Source organism: Pseudorasbora parva, chromosome 3, assembly GCF_024679245.1.
Source record: "Pseudorasbora parva isolate DD20220531a chromosome 3, ASM2467924v1, whole genome shotgun sequence".
Classification (NCBI taxonomy): Eukaryota; Metazoa; Chordata; class Actinopteri; order Cypriniformes; family Gobionidae; genus Pseudorasbora; species Pseudorasbora parva.
Window position 1 is genome coordinate 21,896,402 of NC_090174.1, and position 20,645 is coordinate 21,917,046.

Here is a 20,645-nt window from a genome sequence, read left to right on the forward strand (position 1 = left end):
AATATCTTGAATGACACACTCATATGAGGACCACTTTGCAAATCAGCGTTGGGTAACACACTACACTATCAATAAAAAGTTTTGGGTAGGTTAGATTTTTTATATTTTTGCAAGTCTCAGTCTCTTAAAGGTGCACTATGCAGCTTTCCGTCCACTGGAGGGCGCCTATTCAAAACAAATGTGTATTTTGATGACGCAAAGTGTGAGCGCAGCATCTTGGGAGATGTGGTCTTCTCATCACAGCCGGTGGAAAATAGGACTCGGGCAGAAATCACGTTCATGCATGCGGTTATTAACGTTACTGTAGTCTAAAGCAGAGCAGGGCCAAGTGTTCTGGACCTGAGCACAGCTGCTGGAGCGATTGTTAAACAAATACCCGCCTCGTGAATACCGGGACTTTTATTATGAAGGGACGGGAGAGAGTCGCCGGGCGCCTGCACAGATCCACTCTTCCAGTTATGATTTTGAGGTAATGTAGCTCTGTTTATCATATTAGATACATTTAAGTGTGTTTAAAACGATGTTATGACTTTACTCCGTGCGTTCACTTGTTCACACTGCTAAGAGTAAAGCGCTCCTGCCAAATAAAAGCCGAAACCGAGGGTAACGCAGATATGACGCAATTGACAGGCGACTCCCTCAAATGCAATGCTGAAACGTCCCTGTCCTTGGTTAAAATAGCAATTTTCTCACAATTTACAAATAGTTGGAAACTTCTGGGATATTGTAGGTACTCAACTGAACAAAATATATAACACCGGCCTAGTGGTTTTTGGATATTTTACTGCAAAAATACTGCATAGTGCACCTTTAAGTCTCTTATTGCTCACTAAGGCTGCATTTATTTTTATCACAAATACATTTATATTTACAACAACTGTTTATTTTAAAATGTAATTTATTCCTGTGATGCGAAGCTGAATTTTCAGCATCCTTACTCCAGTGACAGTCTTCAGTGTCAAATGATCCTTCAGAAATCCTTCTAATATGCTGATTTGCTGCTCCAAAAACATGTTTGTTAATATCAATGTTGAAAATGTATTTGAAATAGAAATATTTTGTAGTATTATAATTGTCTTTACTGTCACTTTTGATAGGTAAAAAGGATCCTTGCTGATAATTTAATCTAAAGAACAAAGATCAAAGATCTTACTGACCCCAAACGTTAGAACAGTAATGTAAGCTTTTCAACAAGTGATTTCAACAACGGTATTTTTAAACGAGAACCTTAATTTTGGTTGATTCTGCAGTTTAGGTTAAATACCTCTGATCAAGACCTTTTCTTAAAGCTGAAAATGACATTTTTGGCACAACAGTGTTGCAGAAATAAAGACTGGCTGCTTCTGAAATTGCATACTTCCCCATTTAGTGGGTGAAAAACAGTATGTGACAAATAAAAAAAGCATGTCTGAATTCACAGCACTCATAAAAGAGTAGGCAAAAATCACCTGGATGATCTTCTGGCGAGATTCCGTATCCCATGAGGCCATGGCAAAGGATTTGTGAATGGAGGTGAAGCGAACCTGTGATCTACTTAACCACCACCAAAGTGCAGCATCCACCTGGATGATGTGACAGCAGTCATATTGTGCCAGGCCCTACTGCCAGAATGCCCACCACACACCGGCCAATTGGTGGAGAGTGATGAAGCCAATCAGGATATGGGGATATTAGGAGGCCATGATGGACAGAGGCCAATTGGCAAATTGGGCCAGGATGCTGGGGTTACACCCCTACTCTTTTTCCAATGGGCATCCTGGGATTTTTAATGACCACAGGACCTCGGTTTAACATCTCAGCTGAAGGACGGTGCTGTTTACAGTATAGTGTCTCCACCACCAGAACCCACACAGACTATGGGTGAGCACCCCCTGCTGGCCTCACTAACACCTCTTCCAGTAACTACCTAGTTTTCCCAGGACGTCTCCTATCCAGGTACTGGCCAGGCTCAGCCCTGCTTAGCTTCAGTAGGAAACCATTCTTGGGCTACAGGGTGATATGGCTGCTGGCTCAGCCAAACAGATAGTTCCACCTAAGTCTCATGCCATTGGTTGAACCAATGTTGTGGCATTTGGGCTAGTCGGTATGCACAAACAAACAAACAGATCAGTGATTTAGGGCCTATTGCACAAAACTATGATAAGGGATTAAGCCGGGATATCTTGGTGATCTTGTCGTATGCAAAATTTAGTACACCGCTGTTTTGTAAATGTACCCTGAAGGCACACATACCAAGAACGATAACAATAGATAACTGTATATTAGCGGATAAATTTAGCCAGGATCACCAAGCTATCCCGGCTTAATCCCTAATCCTAGTTTTGTGCAATAGGCCCTTGATTGTGCCACAAATACACAAACTTCCAGTCAGTATGTCTCTGACAGTTATTAAAAACCTTTAAAAAAAAAAAAGAGTTGCTCACACTACTGTTTATTACTAAAAGTTATGAGAGGTTTCTTCCTCTCACGGCCTTTTCGGCCTGGGATTGAGCCAAGTGCTTCTCCACTGACCTGAACCAGCAGCCAACTCAATTACGTTCCAACAGATCCTTCTCTCATTGTAGAGTACCACCTCCTCCAGCATATTAAGACTATCCAGCATACCAGATGCATCAGTCAGACAGTGCTAATGTGAAACATCCCACATCCCAGTGTGCTGCAGTTTTGGTGTAAACACAAAAAGGGTCTCATTACCTTAGTTTCATACGTCCGTTGTTTCTCTGATTCCAGCTCACCTATCCTACTCTGGTGTAAACACTACTGGACTTTCAGATTATTTTCTAACACAAAAAAGCCTTTTAATCAAAAAGTGACAGAAGGAAAAGCAGCTGGAAGGATATGTGTATGATGAAAAGCTGCTGCAGACTAAATTATTAGACTGCAAACACCAGTTTCTTAGTCAATACTGCCACCCTCTGGCCAGGAGTGGCAATGCGGTGCTCTTGTCTGCAAAAGATTCAGAATAACGTGGCCAGAGCTAATTACTCACCCTCATGTCGTTTGACGCCCGTAAGACCTTTGTTCGTCTTCGGAAAACATGAAGATATTTTTGTTGAAATTCGATGGCTCAGAAAGGCCTTCATTGGCAACATTGTCATTTCCTCCCTCAAAACCCATAAAAGGCACTAAAGAAGTCGTTATAAACCCCATCTCACTACAGTGGTTCTACAATCATTTTATGAAGCGATGAGAATAGTTTTTGTGTGCTATGTTTCAGAAAGTAAACAGGGTCAACCCATATGGAAATGTAATACATATGTCCCTATATCCGAGTAGTGATGTGATATATGTTTCATATAAGGCAATACCTTATTAGCACATACAGTCTCATGATATATGAAGATATAGGTTTATAATATGTATGAAATACCCATAGAAGAATTATTATATTAAAATGATTTATGACTTTATATGATCCTGTAATGCCATGTATGTAAAACAATAGGCTATGTGTAATTTATGCACACAACATACAAACATTCAGTATGGGATTAGATTTATAGTGGCGTTTGAATCCTGGCATTTCATTCTAGTTTGGTTTTGGTTCAGGCTTCGGACATAAAAGGGGTGGTTGCATGCGATTTCATTTTTTTAACTTTAGTTTGTGTGTAATGTTGCTGCTTGAGCATAAACAGTATCTGCAAAGTTAGAGCACTGAAAGTATAATGCAAACAGAGATATTGTCTTTTTAAGTTATGGTAGTTTATTGCCTACAAAAACAGCCGGTTTGGACTACATTCCCGGGTTGGTGCTTACACCACGTGGCTCAAAGGGACGCAACAAAGATTGGGACACACACGAAAACCGAAATAAAATATGAAATTTATTAACAAAATAGAACTATACAGAAAAAAAAAATACAGTATTAAGTGTAACAGTCAGGAATCAGTGTGTTGTGTAATGAATGCATGAAAGGGTAATGTGCTGGTGTAGTGTTGGATGTACCAAAGAAACAAGTCAAACCAAATGGAAATGACAATCAAGCCCAGCATGCAGCCTCTCTGGGCCTTTTCCTCAGACTCCTTTTAACAAGGCCCAACAGGAAGTCAGCAACAGGTGTGCTTAATCAAACTATCTGCGAACAGCCAGTTAAAGGTGGGGTAGGTTGATCTAAAACACTTGTCCAAATTTGTTTAAACTTTCTTTCCATGTCAATACATAATTCAAATGTAAGTACTCTGAAAGAGAGAGTAACATCGCGACTACATGAAAAGAGGTTTTACTGTTATAAATAAATAATTTGTGAGCATTTGTGAGCATTAGCGTAACATAAGGTTTTAGAATAGAAATTTTGTCCGACTTGAGACAGCGCCGACTGCACGTGACTGTGATGTATATCAACAAAGTACCACAAGAGCGATTCGAGACTAGCCAGCTGATGCAGCCGGTGTAGATTCAAACGCTATAATAATCTAGAAATAAAATATAGCTATCATTTTGAAGTAAATGTGAATAATCTAACATATCTAATATTAAACGTATGTTATTCGAAATATGTCTGTTAGGTAGAAATCCTGACTGTGTTTCATCAATAATGGAGTTTAAAATACGTTTTAATCTTTTAGCTAGAACTAAAGCTAATTTTGTAGTCATTATTTAGCAAGGAGATTGGACGCCAATTATCTATGAGATGGGGATCTTTGTTTGGCTTTGGGATTAGGGTGATTATTCCCTGACATAAAGTGGGGGGAAGAGAAGTTCTCGCTATGCTTTCCTTAAAAACCTCCAATAGAAAAGGTGCTATTTTTTTATTGAACAATTTGTAAAACTCTGAGGTGAGTCCATCATTTCCCGGAGATTTTCCATTTTTTAACAAATTAATAGCGTCAACAATTTCTATCAGGTTAATAGGGACGTCACAGAAGGCTTTATCTACCATATTCAACTGTGGTGTATTCTGGAGAGATTCGAAAAAATCATCTGCATCTTGGTGGCAAAATTTGGACGTATATAAATCACTATAGAAATTAGCACACTACTTTGCGATAAGTTTCTGATCTTCATTTAAACTTCCATCAATTGTGAGTTTAGTTATATATTTTTTTTTTTGGCTTGTTCCCTTTCTAGTCTTAAGAAGTATGCAGAACTTTGCTCACCTTCCTCAAGCCACTTTCTGCGTGATCTAACGTAGGCTCCCTCAGCTTTATTTTTATAAACTTTATCTAATTGGTGTTGTAGTTTAGCAAGTTCAGTTTTTTCAGAATCAGTGATATCTTCCATATTTTTAGCTAAAAGATTTGTAATTTTAGAGATGACTTCATTCTCATAGGATTTTCTTTTTTTAGCCAAGTCACTACTGAATTTCCGAAAATATTTACAGACTTCATATTTAGTTAGCTCCCAATTACTACTGTAATTTTTTTCTTCTTTTGCTTTTTTCCAAAATGTACTAATAATGTCATCAATTTGTTTTCTAACTTCATCATAAGAGAGGATTGAATTATTGAGCTTCCAATAAGAGGGAGTTTTATATGAAGTGACATTATTTGAAAGAGGAATATGAATAGTAAAAGACTTATGATCAGATAAAGGTGAAGGTATAATGTCAGATAAGATATTAAGTAGCTCTTTAGAAGCAAGCCATAAGTCAATGCGAGATTGGCATGAGAGAGAGTTATTACTCCATGTAAATGTTTTTAAGGAAGGGTGAGTTTCTCTCCAGCAATCAATTAACGAAAATCTTTGCACAAACATCTTTAAGTAGTTAGAATTAGAGTTACTAGATTTGGGAGGCCATCTATCCATATTATTATCCATAACCACATTAAAGTCCCCACCAAAAATCAGATAAGAACTGGGGTAGTTATTTAACAGTAAAAGTATGCGTTTTTCCAATCGATAAAAGAAACTTTCGTTGTCTTTTTGTTGATTGAATCCATAGAGATCGACAAAAATAAATATCTTATCTGAGATTTCAAGTAAAAGACAAACATAACGGCCATTTGGATCACATTCCGAAAACAATATTTTCCCCTTAAAGCGATGAAGTAAAATGCAAACGACAGCTGAGCTTGATGTTCCATGGGACATCCACAGGTCCATGCCCCATTGTGATCTCCAAAAGTTTAAATCTTCTTTGACTGAATGACATTCTTGTAAAAAATAAAAATCAGAGTTAAACTGTTTAAGGTACAAAAAGACAGCTTTGCGTTTGGTAAGGTTTCTCAGCCCTCTAACATTAAGAGAAAGAATAGATAGAGTCATTACTGCAGCAGAAAGAAAAACTAAACAAAACACACACAAAAAAGGATACCTTTGAGCAAAAGTTAAAACAATATGATACGAATAACGTAGCAAGGAAACGCACTTGCCTGAGAAGTAGCTATAAGCATAGAGCTCAGCAAATTCTACAACAAAAAGTACCACTGTGTTAAAGTGGTGCAGTACCAAATATAAGGTTGTACAATTATTAACAATAAGACAGGAGTATAGAATACTCCTTGTTTTGACCAACAGAATTAACCCTTTGACAGTAATATAAAGTGCCAAATTAACCGTAAACTTAACTATTGGCAATAATATCAAGAACAAAATTAACCGTTTTAAAACGTTTAGGTTAACTCAATACCTGCCTTAAAGGCATTCCCCGTAGAGATGCACCTAAGTTTGTAACTTTAAGTTCGAGATCCTGAAGAAGAACGGAGGTGTGAACTCATGAGTGGAGCGGATAAATGGTCAAAAAGCGGAGTTCAAGTTGGTGGAAAAATTTCCGTGCCATCCACAAAGGCCCTTCCTCCAACGAAATAGGCCCGCTTGTTATCTCGTCGCGCTTTTTCCACGAGAGGCCATCGTTTTTTCCTGTTTTCCCGATCTGTCGGAGACAAATCCTCTGAGATTTTTAGATTGTTGTTCCTGAGAAAGGGAGAATCCTTCGCCGCCCGCCAAACTGCATCACGATAGAAGCGTGAGGTAAATTGAAAGATGACTCCCCTAGGTTTGTCGCTGGTCATCTGTTCATGACCGAGTCGATGTACAGTGTCAACGATATATGGAAGCTTGTCTCTTGCTTCTGGTAAAAGCTGCTGGGAAACCTGGATAACCCGCTCCCGTACATCCTCCCTCTCTGTTTCGGGGATCCCATAGACTCTCAGATTCCAACGACGTGTGTATCCTTCGAGGTGAGAGAGACGTTTTTCTTGCTCAGATGATTTAATCTCAACATATTTCACTTGAGATTTAATTGCGCCAAGCTGAGTTTTAACGTCATTAACTTCAGCACTCACAAACTCAACAGCTGTCTTCGCGTCGGCTGTCTGTTTCGCGTTTTCAGTAATGGTCTCTTTCATGCTCGCGATTGCTCGTGCATTTTCCCCAACCATTCTTTCCAAAGAATCAGATCGACTGTTAATTAGTTGAGATAGTTCTTTGAACTGTGAGGATATTTGCAGTATCGCGGCTCTCTACCTTCCGAAGTTTGACTATGGGAGAGTCACATGGAGTTTCGGGAAGAGAAGGATAAACCACCTCAGCGGGCATGATATCTGTTGAATCCATTTCTGAGCTGAGGTAATCATGCAGATTTTCGCTCAACAGTGTGTCTTTTTTTTTTGTTTGAGTCTTGCGGTGTCGACGAGGTAACATTCACTTTGTTAGCAGGACTAGCCTTGGCTTGGCAGTTCTTATTTTTCCGTTTCTCAGATTTTACCATTTTTAATTCTCCTGACAGTTGCTGCAGTCATTTATGCACTTAGCTATAATTGAACAGTCTCTATTTCTGCACCACTAATAAAAATATCAACATGAATTTGCCGAGCTCTCTAAATCACGTCTTGTCAGAGCGCCATCTTGGCCCGCCTCCTAGTCTCGAATTGCTCTTGTGGTTCTTTGTTGATATACATCACAGTCACGTGCAGTCGGCACTGTCTCAAGTCGGACAAAATTTCTAACCGGCATGCAGTGCTTCAAGTCAGCCACCAATCAGTCTGCGCATCGCTGGGTGAAGTCGAACAAACCTAATGCTTCCAGCTGAGTGGTCGGTGTAGCGCGTTCATGTATTTTGGGGCGTGGCTTTGGAAAGAGCCCAAAGCGAGAAGGTGGAGTGAATGGAAATAATAAGCTGTCTTTAAAACAGTCGTGAGAGGTCTACAGACATTCAATTTTTATACTTTCTTTTTTAGAGTACTTACATTTTAATTATGTATTGATATATTCACCTTATTCCGCCACGCCCACTTTTAAACCGCCGCTCTTCCGCATTTTGTCATCCGACTTCCGGTAAACTGACGCGGGACATCCGGTAGTTCTTTCAGTAGTTCGAGTACATGTGTTTTATTGAACTAAATACACTACAGTCGGCTAAAACGAATACGCAGGTTATTTTTCTGAACGCCCCCACGACTGTGTTTCTCACACTGTTCGTGTGAATCGCGGCACAGTTTGGCGCACACACACAAAATACCGAAAGGAACACGCATCTCTTAAAGGGGCCGCACTATATTCCTTTTTTTACGGTCTATAGCCCCGTTTCCACCACAGGAACTTTACCCAGGAACCAGGAACTTTGGGTGGTACTCTGTGTGTTTAGACCGCAGGAACCAGGGTCTAAATGAAGTTCCGGGTACATTTTTCCCCCTCCAAACGGCCCTGCTCGCGAGGTAGTACTTTTTCAAAGTTCAGGAACTTTCGAGGGCGGGACTTGGGCGCTGAACATGCTGATTGGTTGAGCTCAGGCAGCATTTTATTTCAACTCGGCATTTTTAAAAGTTCAGTAATAATCAGTCTTACACGCCACGCTCATGTTGACAAGAGAGGAAAGTTAATTTTTCTGAGGGGTTAACTTTTTATTTCGTAAGTTATGAAGATAATGTTGGAGTAATGACACAACGTATATTGCCCCAGGCAGTTTTTACTTTAACTGCGCCTGACAGAAGAATTTTTTTTTTCTCAGATGATTATTTAAACAGATAAATAATATAATACTGCATTAGTCCTGGTGGCCGTTACGAGTTGCTATGGCTTCAGTTAACAGCTGCTGGAGAAAACAGCGTTGACATTTTTGATGTGGCAGACAAACTGCTTATGTGACAAAATGATTGTGATTGAAAGTCATCACATATAAACACCAGATCGGTTTAGATAACGTCTCATGTAAACAGTTCACTAAATCTTTCAATCGGTACACACAAAAATGATTACTGTCCGGGCTGTCATTTTTGAAAAAAATCTAATTCGAACAGAATTAAAATATCAAGCAATGCATTCGAATATATTCAATTATCTACAACGCCGTCATCCAGCAGCTGGAATGTGTTTACGGATGCCATCGCAACTCTCAACGGCCACCAGGACTTATACGGTTTTATAAAAGCTATTAATTTGTTGTAAAGTGTAATAATCATCTCAGAAAAAATTAATTCTAATGTCAGGCGCAGTTGAAGTAGTTAATGATTGTTTGCTTACATAGGCTTAGGGACAGTGTCATTATGCCAACATTATCTTCTTAACTTCTTATGAAATAAAAAGTTTATCCCTCAGAAAAATTCAAGAAAAGTTCCTGTAAAAAAGTTCCTGGTACAAATTGTTCCGGGTAATTTTGGTGGAAACGGGGCTTATGATTCCTACTCGTGGAATATGGACCTCATCCAGGTATGGTGTGGTACCGGTGCGCTCTGTCCGCATGACAGCTTTCATACAAACTGTGCTGCCTAGGATCAGTAGAGACTACTGATGTTTGTGCATCGCTGGTTTGGCAAGGCAGCCTCAATATTATGAAAGGTAAGAATATCACACACATTATTATTATTTATTATATCTCGCCACATTCGCGTTGTTAATATAAGTATGTTATAAATGTATAAACTTAAGTATACTGACATGTGTTTGTAATATATACACAGCTGCTTACCTGATGACCATCTGAAGGCTAAGTATCTTGTCAAATCTCTTAATTGTAAGGTAAGTGAATGCACTCAAAAAATATTTCAGTCTAAATTTAGGTTTTATTTATTTGAATTACATTCAAATGTCCCATTCATTTGAATTGAATAGTTTTAACATAAGCAAACTAATAAACTTGATGTGATTTTCATATTTGTCATGCATAATTTAATTAGTCACCTTGATTCACTGATCTCATCCAGTCTAATATCTGATTAAGTGGGTGACGTAATAAGTTTTTTATTATTCATTATTATAATACAAGTTTTTTATTATTCATTAAAGTAGAACTGTGATTTTACTGCCTGAGACCAAGCAGTGTTGTAACAATCGGATAATATTAATATTTTACTTAAATTTACACTGAAATATTTTTTGACTGTGGAGTCCAGGTAAGTATATGTAAAAGGTAAGGTAAAGGTAAGATTTGGTAGGCGTAAATTATGTGTAACATTAAGTCTAATCACGCCATCACCTGATAAAAGGAATAAGGTAGGTAAACATCAAATGTAATAATAATGAATCATTTTGAAATAAGACAACTGTGAAAGTTTTGACATTTCTTTTAGTTATACAAACTCATCAGTAAATATGTTGGGTCTCAGGTTGAAAATGCTGTGTCCAGTGGGCTCACTGGCATTGTCTGCACAGATGAGCAGCGGCTCTGGAATATGGGGACCCAGAGGAACCTGCCTGAAGAGGTTAATGGACATCACTTTTTCTCACCACCGAGCTACTGATGTGCTGCTGACTCCATGGGGGAATACCCAACAATGTCCCTCTGCCTCCCACTCCTTCATTTTGCACCCAGGATGAGCTGAGAAAGGGTCTCAAGCATCTGACCGGAGCCAAATGGTCCAAGGGGCTTTTATGTGCAAGTGCAGCTTGGCATGTTCTGTACAGGGCTGAGGGCCTGTAAGCTGGTCATCTGGGTTCCATCACAGCAAGTCCACTGCATCACTTACGCCCATCGATGCATCTGAGGAAAAAAAAAAAAAAAATTACATTAGTACTTAAAATACATCATGAATCAATATATGAATAATATGATAGCACCCATACTTAAACAGGAAAGTGTTTGAGGTAGAGATGCATTAAAAATGAGACCGTATATACATACATTTCATACAAAAATGTTGCATGTGTGTAAAAAATGATGTGTGTGCTTGTAATATTTGAGAGATAAAATCTGTAATGCATATCACAAATCTGTATTCCTCAGTTGTAAGTCGCTTTGGATAAAAGCGTCTGCAAAATGAATAAATGTAAATCCAACCACTGTGTGTACCAGTGGAGCTTTGCTGGCATCTAATGGGTACTGTGCTCAAACAAAATGTGTGTGTTTATATATATATATATATATATATATATACACTTACTGAAAGCTACTTTTATGAGATTCTTTATCATGTTTAGATTTATGAATTTGATTTTCAAACAGTTTTAGAGTTCAACATGGTTTATAAAACATATTTTATATAAAATATGTTCATAAATAATTTTCAAAACACAAATTTAAACCTCTATAACTTTTAAACTTACCATTTCTCGGGGTAAGGTTGTTCATCAGTCGGCTTCCCATCCATGAAATGGTATGAACACAGAGCGCTTGGGCGGGCACTTTAAATTTAGCGCCTTCCGCCACTGCGTTTGGTGCTCCTCGTCTTTTGGAGGTGGGTGTAAAGTGCACCACAAAATAATACTTGATATATTTACATCTACCGTTACTGCTATATGATTACGACCATAGATATATCTATGATTACGACTAGTAACAACTTGCTCTCTTTGCCGGAAGTAAGAAGTCCTTCTCAGCCGGAAGTAAGATGACAAAACGAACGCAATGCCGTCACCCTTGTTGTCATGGAAAATAAGGTGAATAAAGAACGTTTAAACAAATTTGAAAAGAAAAAAAGTTTTTTAACCAATTCTTACCTACCCTACCTTTAAGGGCGGAGCCAGCCAACCATCCTCCTCAGCCTGGGGAAACCCCACTTCACACAGGAGTTGTCACAATGACATCATAAACCCTTGCTGGCAGATGTGAATTCTGCCCGTAATTGTTAGGGGCGTGGTGTTTCCGCACAACATGTGCTATATATATATACATCAAATATACAGGTCCTTCTCAAAAAATTAGCATATTGTGATAAAAGTTCATTATTTTCCATAATGTAATGATACAAATTAAACTTTCATATATTTTAGATTCACTGGACAACAACTGAAATATTTCAGGTCTTTTATTGTTTTAATACTGATGATTTTGGCATGCAGCTCATGAAAACCCAAAATTCCTGTCTCCAAAAATTAGCATATTTTATCCGACCAATAAAAGAAAAGTGTTTTTAATACAAAAAAAGTCAACCTTCAAATAATTATGTTCAGTTATGCACTCAATACTTGGTCGGGAATCCTTTTGCGGAAATGACTGCTTCAATGCGGCGTGGCATGAGGCGATCAGCCTGTGGCACTGCTGAGGTGTTATGGAGGCCCAGGATGCTTCGATAGCGGCCTTAAGCTCATCCAGAGTGTTGGGTCTTGCGTCTCTCAACTTTCTCTTCACGATATCCCACAGATTCTCTATGGGGTTCAGGTCAGGAGAGTTGGCAGGCCAATTGAGCACAGTAATACCATGGTCAGTAAACCATTTACCAGTGCCTTTGGCACTGTGAGTAGGAGCCAGGTCGTGCTGAAAAACGAAATCTTCATCTCCATAAAGCTTTTCTACAGATGGAAGCATGAAGTGCTCCAAAATCTCCTGATAGCTGCATTGACCCTGCCCTTGATAAAACACAGTGGACCAACACCAGCAGCTGACATGGCACCCCAGACCATCACTGACTGTGGGTACTTGACACTGGACTTCAGGCATTTTGTCATTTCCTTCTCCCTAGTCCTCCTCCAGACTCTGATTTCCGAATGACATGCAAAATTTGCTTTCATCCGAAAAGAGTACTTTGGACCACTGAGCAACAGTCCAGTGCTGCTTATCTGTAACCCAGGTCAGGAGCTTCTGCCGCTGTTTCTGGTTCAAAAGTGGCTTGACCTGGGGAATGCGGCACCTGTGGCTCTGGATGTTTCTACTCCAGACTCAGTCCACTGCTTCCGCAGGTCCCCCAAGGTCTGGAATCGGTCCTTCTCCCAGTAGCGCGGGAAGGGGGGTGCTGCGGGGGCTGCAGCCCCCCTCTTTATAGCATCAGTCCCCCGTGGACTAAAATTATATTGTATTTAAAACATGAAATTAAATTAAATTAATTAAAATAGACTGACATAACAATGTGTTTGATATCGGATTAAAATAATGGGCAGTGGATAAGATATAAACTAATGATTAATTATTTTGATAATTCCTCAGGAAGTGCTTTCGTCACCGTCACGACACCTCGCTCACTCTCGTTTGGTCTTGGCTAGCAATAAGCAGCAGAAACGCATTTGTAGACTTTTTTTGAGTAATGTTACTACTAACACGGTTAAGAAAAGTAAAATTGGAAAATCTTCACAATTAAAGTGTGTATTTTATTTGACCAATGATATTGGATCCACTCACTTTTATCGTCACTAATTCAACACATGTCTGTTCACCTACCCCTAACCGAGAAAAACGTATTAGGTGTTTGACTCCGTCTTTTTTTATTTTATTTTTTTACTTTTTTTCTAATATTTTCTCCATTTTTATTGGAAAATACCTTTCCGATCTGATATGTGATGTGAAAAGGGAGTAGAGCGAGGTCGGCAAAAGGCGGATTGGAACCTCTGATCGATTTGCGTCAAAACTTGATGTCATGCATCTCTAACCCCTACTCTATAGTCAGGGCAAATAATGCACTGATTTCCAAGTACATTATAAATACAGCAGTCAAGCAGGATAGGTTAAAGAGTAATTTATTATGCTCTGCATATATAACTATAACTATAATAAGCAGGTATATAGCCGTTGGCATAAAAAGGGGGTTACCTCAAATGTGGAAAAATAATATAGTAAGACCAAATGGACAAATGAAATCAGTTGACGGCGCAAAATCAAAAAATAAGGGCCTAACGGTATAGCCTGCTTTTGTTTTTACATGTATATCCCATACGTGGAAAAACACACAATTTAAGCAGAATATGGTTTAATTCAATGCTTGCACAATATTCAAATGTAAATCTAATATGTCATGGAATGTATGCATGTGATATAAATCAGTATTTTACTTTTTTTTAACTAATTAACCTTTTTAACTTCTTTTTTTAACGAGCTCTGCTTAATTGCTCTGCTCCACCGGTGACGCGCATGGTGCGCAGCACTGGATTTCGAATGTAAAAGTTTAGTCGTATAGACGTCATTTAGAAGTAAGGACGACGACTCATTTAAAAACGATAAACAGTCGAACTATAGAAATGGAATGCAATCTTAATCAGACGGTATGCCCTTTCACAGATGTCTCCGCGACGTACGTGTGCTATCTGGGTAGCCCAACATACCCCTTTACTGGCCCCGGGCCATTGCTTTTGTCAAGCACTGCCTACAAACAAGCATAGCATTTTTTCCCTTAAAATGTAAAACTAAAAAGCTCTACTTAAAAGCTTTTATTAAAAAAAGGGAAATAGTTTTCATCTCTAATGAGTGTATATCATTTTACAAATATTTGTCAAAAACTTATATCTATAGCTATATCTCATTGTGATATTGTTTTCTCTTGCTCTATAGTAATGAGTTGTGAAGCCGCTACACAGACAGAATTAGGCCCTGGTCAACAGAAGCGTCCTCATCTGAGCTGCCGAATCATCGTCAATAGTTGCAGTCTGAAAATTCCAGAGTACACAATGAAATTGATCAGAAAACAAATTAACTTTGTGAACAGACAATTCGAAAATGTAAAGTATGGATGCACCCGAGGCCTAAATCTGAATTTTGAAAGGCACAGAAAATGATTAATGCATAATGCACTAAAGGGACATGGTTAGACTTGCTGCAGTAGTTGGTTACATTACAGTACATCCTGATTTCACTTATCATGTAAAGATAGTGAAGAGAGATGACTGACAGGAGGATTTAGAGTGCAACAGATCCTGAGCGTTACTGATTAAATCTATTTTCTTGTAAAATGTGTGGTCAGTACCACTGCTCCACAGTAAATTTGAAAGTGAAAGGCGAGCGTGTGCATTCAAAAGCGATGTGATAGTAGCCTGATGTCTGCAAATTATATACAATATAATTACCCAAATATATAATTGCAACAGAACGCAACAGCATTGGAATATATATTTTTTACCATCACCATGTCCCTTTAGAACGCATCATTTCCTTTCTGAACATAGTGTTTGGCTTTGGGCAAACACTGAATCTAATCTGAAGGAAGTGAACTCACCTCGCTGACATACATAATGGGGAAAATGATCTCCTTCAGGAATTTTGTTTTGCTGGGGAGTAAAAAAAAAAAAAATCTCCAGCCATTTTGTCATTCCAAATCACATTTGAATGTTTTTTTTTTGTCAGGTTTTACTCACAGGAAGCCTCTGACTCTCTTCAATATGACATTCATCTGAGCTCTCTTACAGGCACGAATGGGAACCCCCGTGGTCTGCAGATTTAAAAAAAGCAAAGAGAGGATTAAATCTTTGATCAGTTCCACCCAGAACCGCGTGTGGAGTGAGATGAGTCCATCGCACGTCAACTTAATTTGTATATTTTCTGTCACGACATTCTATATAACACGGGATTCTAGCGAGAGTTAGGTAGATTTCACCTTCACTCTGGTTACCAGAGTGAATCACCTTATTTGTTTCCTGTCATGGTAAGAATGGGTGTACACTACTTTCAGATTACAAACCACAAGAGTGCAAACTGATCAGTGCTGTAGCTGCAGAAGTGAGATTGTGTGAACACTGCTTACCGGGTTGATGTCGAGGTATGTTTCGTGTTCCTCTTCATTTGGGTTCATTCCTTCAACAGCATTAATGTACTTCTCATCGGCTTGGTAGAAATGAGGGAATGATACAACAATGGGTGCACCTGCACATTGATGGGGAAAAAGGAACATATGGGATTAATTGCAGATCCTTTATTCAGATTAGTTGACAATCAGCACCTATCTAGGAAAACTCTAGTCTAGTGTGAACATGCAATAATAATAGCTTCTTTATCAGCTATTGCATTTATAATGGCCAGTGATAAAGATAATGAAGATGATTAAAGTCATATCAAGCCTCATGTTTTATTATGCTGTCCATTGGCCAACCATTTTTACCTGACCACACTACAATTTAATTAATTTTTTTCACATTTAATTTTACAACAAATATGTTATTATTGTGCTTAAATTTTACAGCTATAACCGAAACCTCTAACAGAGATACAGTGCCTCGCGAAAATATCCGCCCCCCCTTGAACTTTACAACCTTTTGCCACATTTCAGACTTCAAACATAATAATATGAAACTGTAATTGTTTTTTGTGAAGAATCAACAACAAGTGAGACACAATCATGAAGTGGAACGAAATTTATTGGATATTTCAAACTTTTTTAACAAATCAAAAACTGAAAAATTGGGCGTGCAAAATTATTCGGCCGGCCCCTTAAGTTAATACTTTGTAGCGCCACCTTTTGCTGCGATTACAGCTGTAAGTCGCTTGGGGTATGTCTCTATCAGTTTTGCACATCGAGAGACTGAAATTTGTGTTCATTCCTCCTTGCAGAACAGTTTGAGCTCAGTGAGGTTTGATGGAGAGCGTTTGTGAACAGCAGTTTTCAGTTCTTTTCACAGATTCTCGATTGGATTCAGGTCTGGACTTTGACTTGGCCATTCTAACATCTGGATATGTCTATTTTTGAACCATTCTATTGTAGATTTTGCTTTATGTTTTGGATCATTGTCTTGTTGGATGACAAATCTCCATCCCAGTCTCAGGTCTTTTGCAGACTCCATCAGGTTTTCTTCCAGAATGATCCTGTATTTGGCTCCATCCATCTTCCCATCAACTTTAACCATCTTCCCTGTCCCTGCTGAAGAAAAGCAGGCCCAAACCATGATGCTGCCACCACCATGTTTGACAGTGGGGATGGTGTGTTCAGGGTGATGAGCTGTGTTGCTTTTACGCCAAACATAACGTTTTGCATTCTTGCCAAAAAGATCAATTTTGGTTTCATTTGACCAGAGCACCTTCTTCCACATGTTTTGTGTGCGTTTGGTGGCTTGTGGCAAACTTTAAACAACACTTTTTTTCTTCTTGCCACTCTTCCATAAAGGCCAGATTTGTGCAGTATACGACTGATTGTTGTCCTATGGACAGAGTCTCCCACCTCAGCTGTAGATCTCTGCAGTTCATCCAGAATGATCATGGGCCTCTTGGCTGCATCTCTGATCATTCTTCTCCTTGTATGAGCTGAAAGTTTAGAGGGACGGCCAGGTCTTAGTAGATTTGCAGTGGTCTGATACTCCTTCCATTTCAATATTATCACTTGCACAGTGCTCCTTGGGAAGTTTAAAGCTTGGGAAATCTTTTTGTATCCAAATCTGGCTTTAAACTTCTCCACAACAGTATCTCGGACCTGCCTGGTGTGTTCTTTGTTCTTCATGATGCTCTCTGCGCTTTAAACGGACCTCTGAGACTATCACAGTGCAGGTGCATTTATACGGAGACTTGATTACACACAGGTGGATTCTATTTATCATCATTAGTCATTTAGGTCAACATTGGATCATTCAGAGATCCTCACTGAACTTCTAGAGAGAGTTTGCTGCACTGAAAGTAAAGGGGCCGAATAATTTTGCACGCCCAATTTTTCAGTTTTTGATTTGTTAAATTTTTTTGAAATATCCAATAAATTTCGTTCCACTTCATGATTGTGTCCCACTTGTTGTTGTTTCTTCACAAAAAATGACAATTTCATATCATGTTTGAAGCCTGAAATGTGACAAAAGGTTGCAAAGTTCAAGGGGGCCAAATATTTTCGCAAGGCACTGTATTCTTACACTAAAGTTTTAACATACACTCACCTAAAGGATTATAATGAACACCATGCTAATACTGTGTTTGACCCCCATTCGCCTTCAGGACTGCATTAATTCTATGTGGCATTGATTCAACAAGGGGCTGAAAGCATTCTTTAGAAATGTTGGCCCATATTGCTAGGATAGCATCTTGCAGTTGATGGAGATTTGTGGGATGCACATCCAGGGAACGAAGCTCCCGTTCCACCACATCCCAAAGATTCTCTGTTGGGTTGAGATCTGGTGGTGACTGTGGGGGCCATTTTAGTACAGTGAACTCATTGTCATGTTCAAGAAACCAATTTGAAATGTTTCGAGCTTTGTGACATGGTGCATTATCCTGCTGGAAGTCGGCATACCCATCGTACATGGTGGTCATAAAGGGATGGACATGGTCAGAAACAATGCACAGGTAGGCCGTGGCATTTAAACGATGCCAAATTGGTACTAAGGGGCCTACATTGTGCCAAGAAAGCATCCCCCACACCATTACACCACCACCAGCCTGCACAGTGGTAACAAGGCATGATGGATCCATGTTCTCATTCTGTTTACACCAAATTCTGACTCTACCATCTGAATGTCTCAACAGAAATTGAGACTCATCAGACCAGGCAACATTTTTCCAGTCTTCAACTGTTTAATTTTGGTGAGCTTGTGCAAATTGTAGCATATTTTTCCTATTTGTTGTGGAGATGAGTGGTACCCGGTGGGGTCTTCTGCTGTTGTAGCCCATCCGCCTCAAGGTTGTGCATGTTGTGGCTTCACAAATGCTTTGCTACATAGCTCGGTTGTAATGAGTGGCTATTTCAGTCAAAGTTGCTCTGACATTCAGTTTGGAGTTCAGGAGATTATCTTGACCAGGACCACATCCCTAAATGTGATTGGTTAATTAAATAATTGCATAAATGAGAAATTGAACAGGTGTTCCTAATAATCCTTTAGGGGAGTGTACAATGCAAAATACTATTGATGTTTATGATAAAAATCTAGCTGCAAAATTTCCACCAACAATTCAAAATAGACCCACAAATACTTATGTATGGATGTCAAAATAAATAAATAAATAAATAAATAAAATCAATGAATGCAGAGAATGTAATAATGCATCACAGTGAGGGCATGTGACAGTTAAGACTGCAAATGTGCAGTTTTTTTTTATTTTACTTCTTGTTTCTTGACATTTTCCATTATATTTAATAATAACCCTGAGCCATTTTCTGTGACTTTTTGTTTTGTATGCACACTTACAGAAAATTAAACTTTCTCTTTTGGTAGGACATACTCAATAACAGGCAAAGTACCTGAACACCCACCAAGAACACAAAATACTACATTTGATAGGTGTGTAGTTTATCAATAGCTAAGAATAATACGTACCATAATCACTGTTTTATATCCCAATCTTAATCTTTAATAACAACCTAAATATAACCATTAAAGAACCATCATGAACTCTCCTAGGAATGATGACTAACCAAAGCATGTGCACATTTTGACAGCTGTTTCATATCAGGAGCACTTACATGACAAAAGTGAGAGTTTACATTAGTTCTATAATAATAATATAGCTGCAAGCAGCCATTATCGGGGCCAAGCGCAAATAAGAAGACAAGACATGACAGCATGGCTGGAAGTCTCAAACCAACTTATTAAGTAGATTTTAGGCAAAATAGCAGTACAATTTTAAATACAGTCAATAATAATGATTTAATGGTTTATCACTTCCAACCAATAGGTGGCACTGTTACGAAACTAATGTGGCGTGGTCAGACTGAGATGTCAATGACTGTGATGGCCCACGATGCAGCCACACATCAATGAGCGGTAATGTGTCGCACTCACCCTAACACTTGCACTGCTTAGTTAGTTTATAGGGTAGTATTTCTGTTCTTTCACTTAATGATTCAGTATTTATAATTTTCAGCTCGATAATAAAACTCTGACACTTAATGTTTCAGTTAGATATTTATTTGCGGTTGTAGTACATCATTTGGGGGTTGTACACGAATATTGATTTCTTTGAGTTTAAGTTACCATTGAGCTGCGGTAAGTCGGCGCTGCTGGTGGTGAGCGGGGACTTCCGGTATGCTGTCCGTGCACGCAAAAGACCAAGGGGGTAATCTAGCGCTCGGAAAGCGTTCCACCCCTAGGGGCTGCCATTGCTAACCAAGCCATCACCTGCTGTTAGCATCCCATTGACTCCCATTCATTTTTGAGTCACTTTGACAGTGAATAACTTTACATCTGAGACGTTTAAAGACTCCATTTGTCCATTGTTTATTTCTAAAGAAACACGACAATGCATAAAAGGCTCCGTTACCTTGTATCTTACACTATCGCCCCGTAGAAGCTGTTTTTGTAAAAATAGGCTAACTATTGCGTCATAACCAACGCGACTCTGTCGCACAGTAGAGAAATTACCGTATAGACCTGAGGAGACGCTCGCAGGCAATCTTCTACTGTCTATGAGACAGTCGGGGGGACGTGGAGACATAAAGTCTGATAAAGTCAAGGGGGAAGAATGGGGAGAAGCCCGTAGTGAGCCAAAAGCAACGGGAGAAAATATTAAAACAACGTGATTCAGCTTTCACTTTCCACAACTACTAGAAGACCTACAACTGTCAGACAGGAGGCTCACGTCACATCTACGTCGTCAAGCTCAGTCTGAGCCTGCGCAGTTCGCTCAGCCATCAGGAAGTGAGTGCTCCTATACTGACATCACTTAACGCCGTAGAAGGCAATGGGATCCCTCCGTCCATTTCTTTTACTGTCTATGCAAAAGACCGGCC

At 39.1% G+C, this 20,645-nt stretch overlaps 1 protein-coding gene across 3 annotated transcripts in view; it reads right to left on the minus strand.

The window, feature by feature from the left end:
• The window catches only part of LOC137070743 (lysosome membrane protein 2-like), a 132,641-nt gene that overhangs the window by 95,412 nt on the left and 16,584 nt on the right, over positions 1–20,645 (minus strand). For 2 of the 3 annotated variants that reach the window (XM_067438150.1, XM_067438153.1), the window contains 4 exons: positions 15,756–15,874; positions 15,370–15,443; positions 15,231–15,282; positions 13,746–14,664 (listed from right to left, as the gene is read on the minus strand). In XM_067438150.1, the coding sequence (XP_067294251.1) occupies positions 14,602–14,664; positions 15,231–15,282; positions 15,370–15,443; positions 15,756–15,874 (308 nt within the window). In that variant the 3' untranslated portion in view covers positions 13,746–14,601. Of the gene's footprint in view, positions 1–13,745; positions 14,665–15,230; positions 15,283–15,369; positions 15,444–15,755; positions 15,875–20,645 lie in introns of those variants that run through there. The other variant, XM_067438151.1, reaches the window with a different exon arrangement.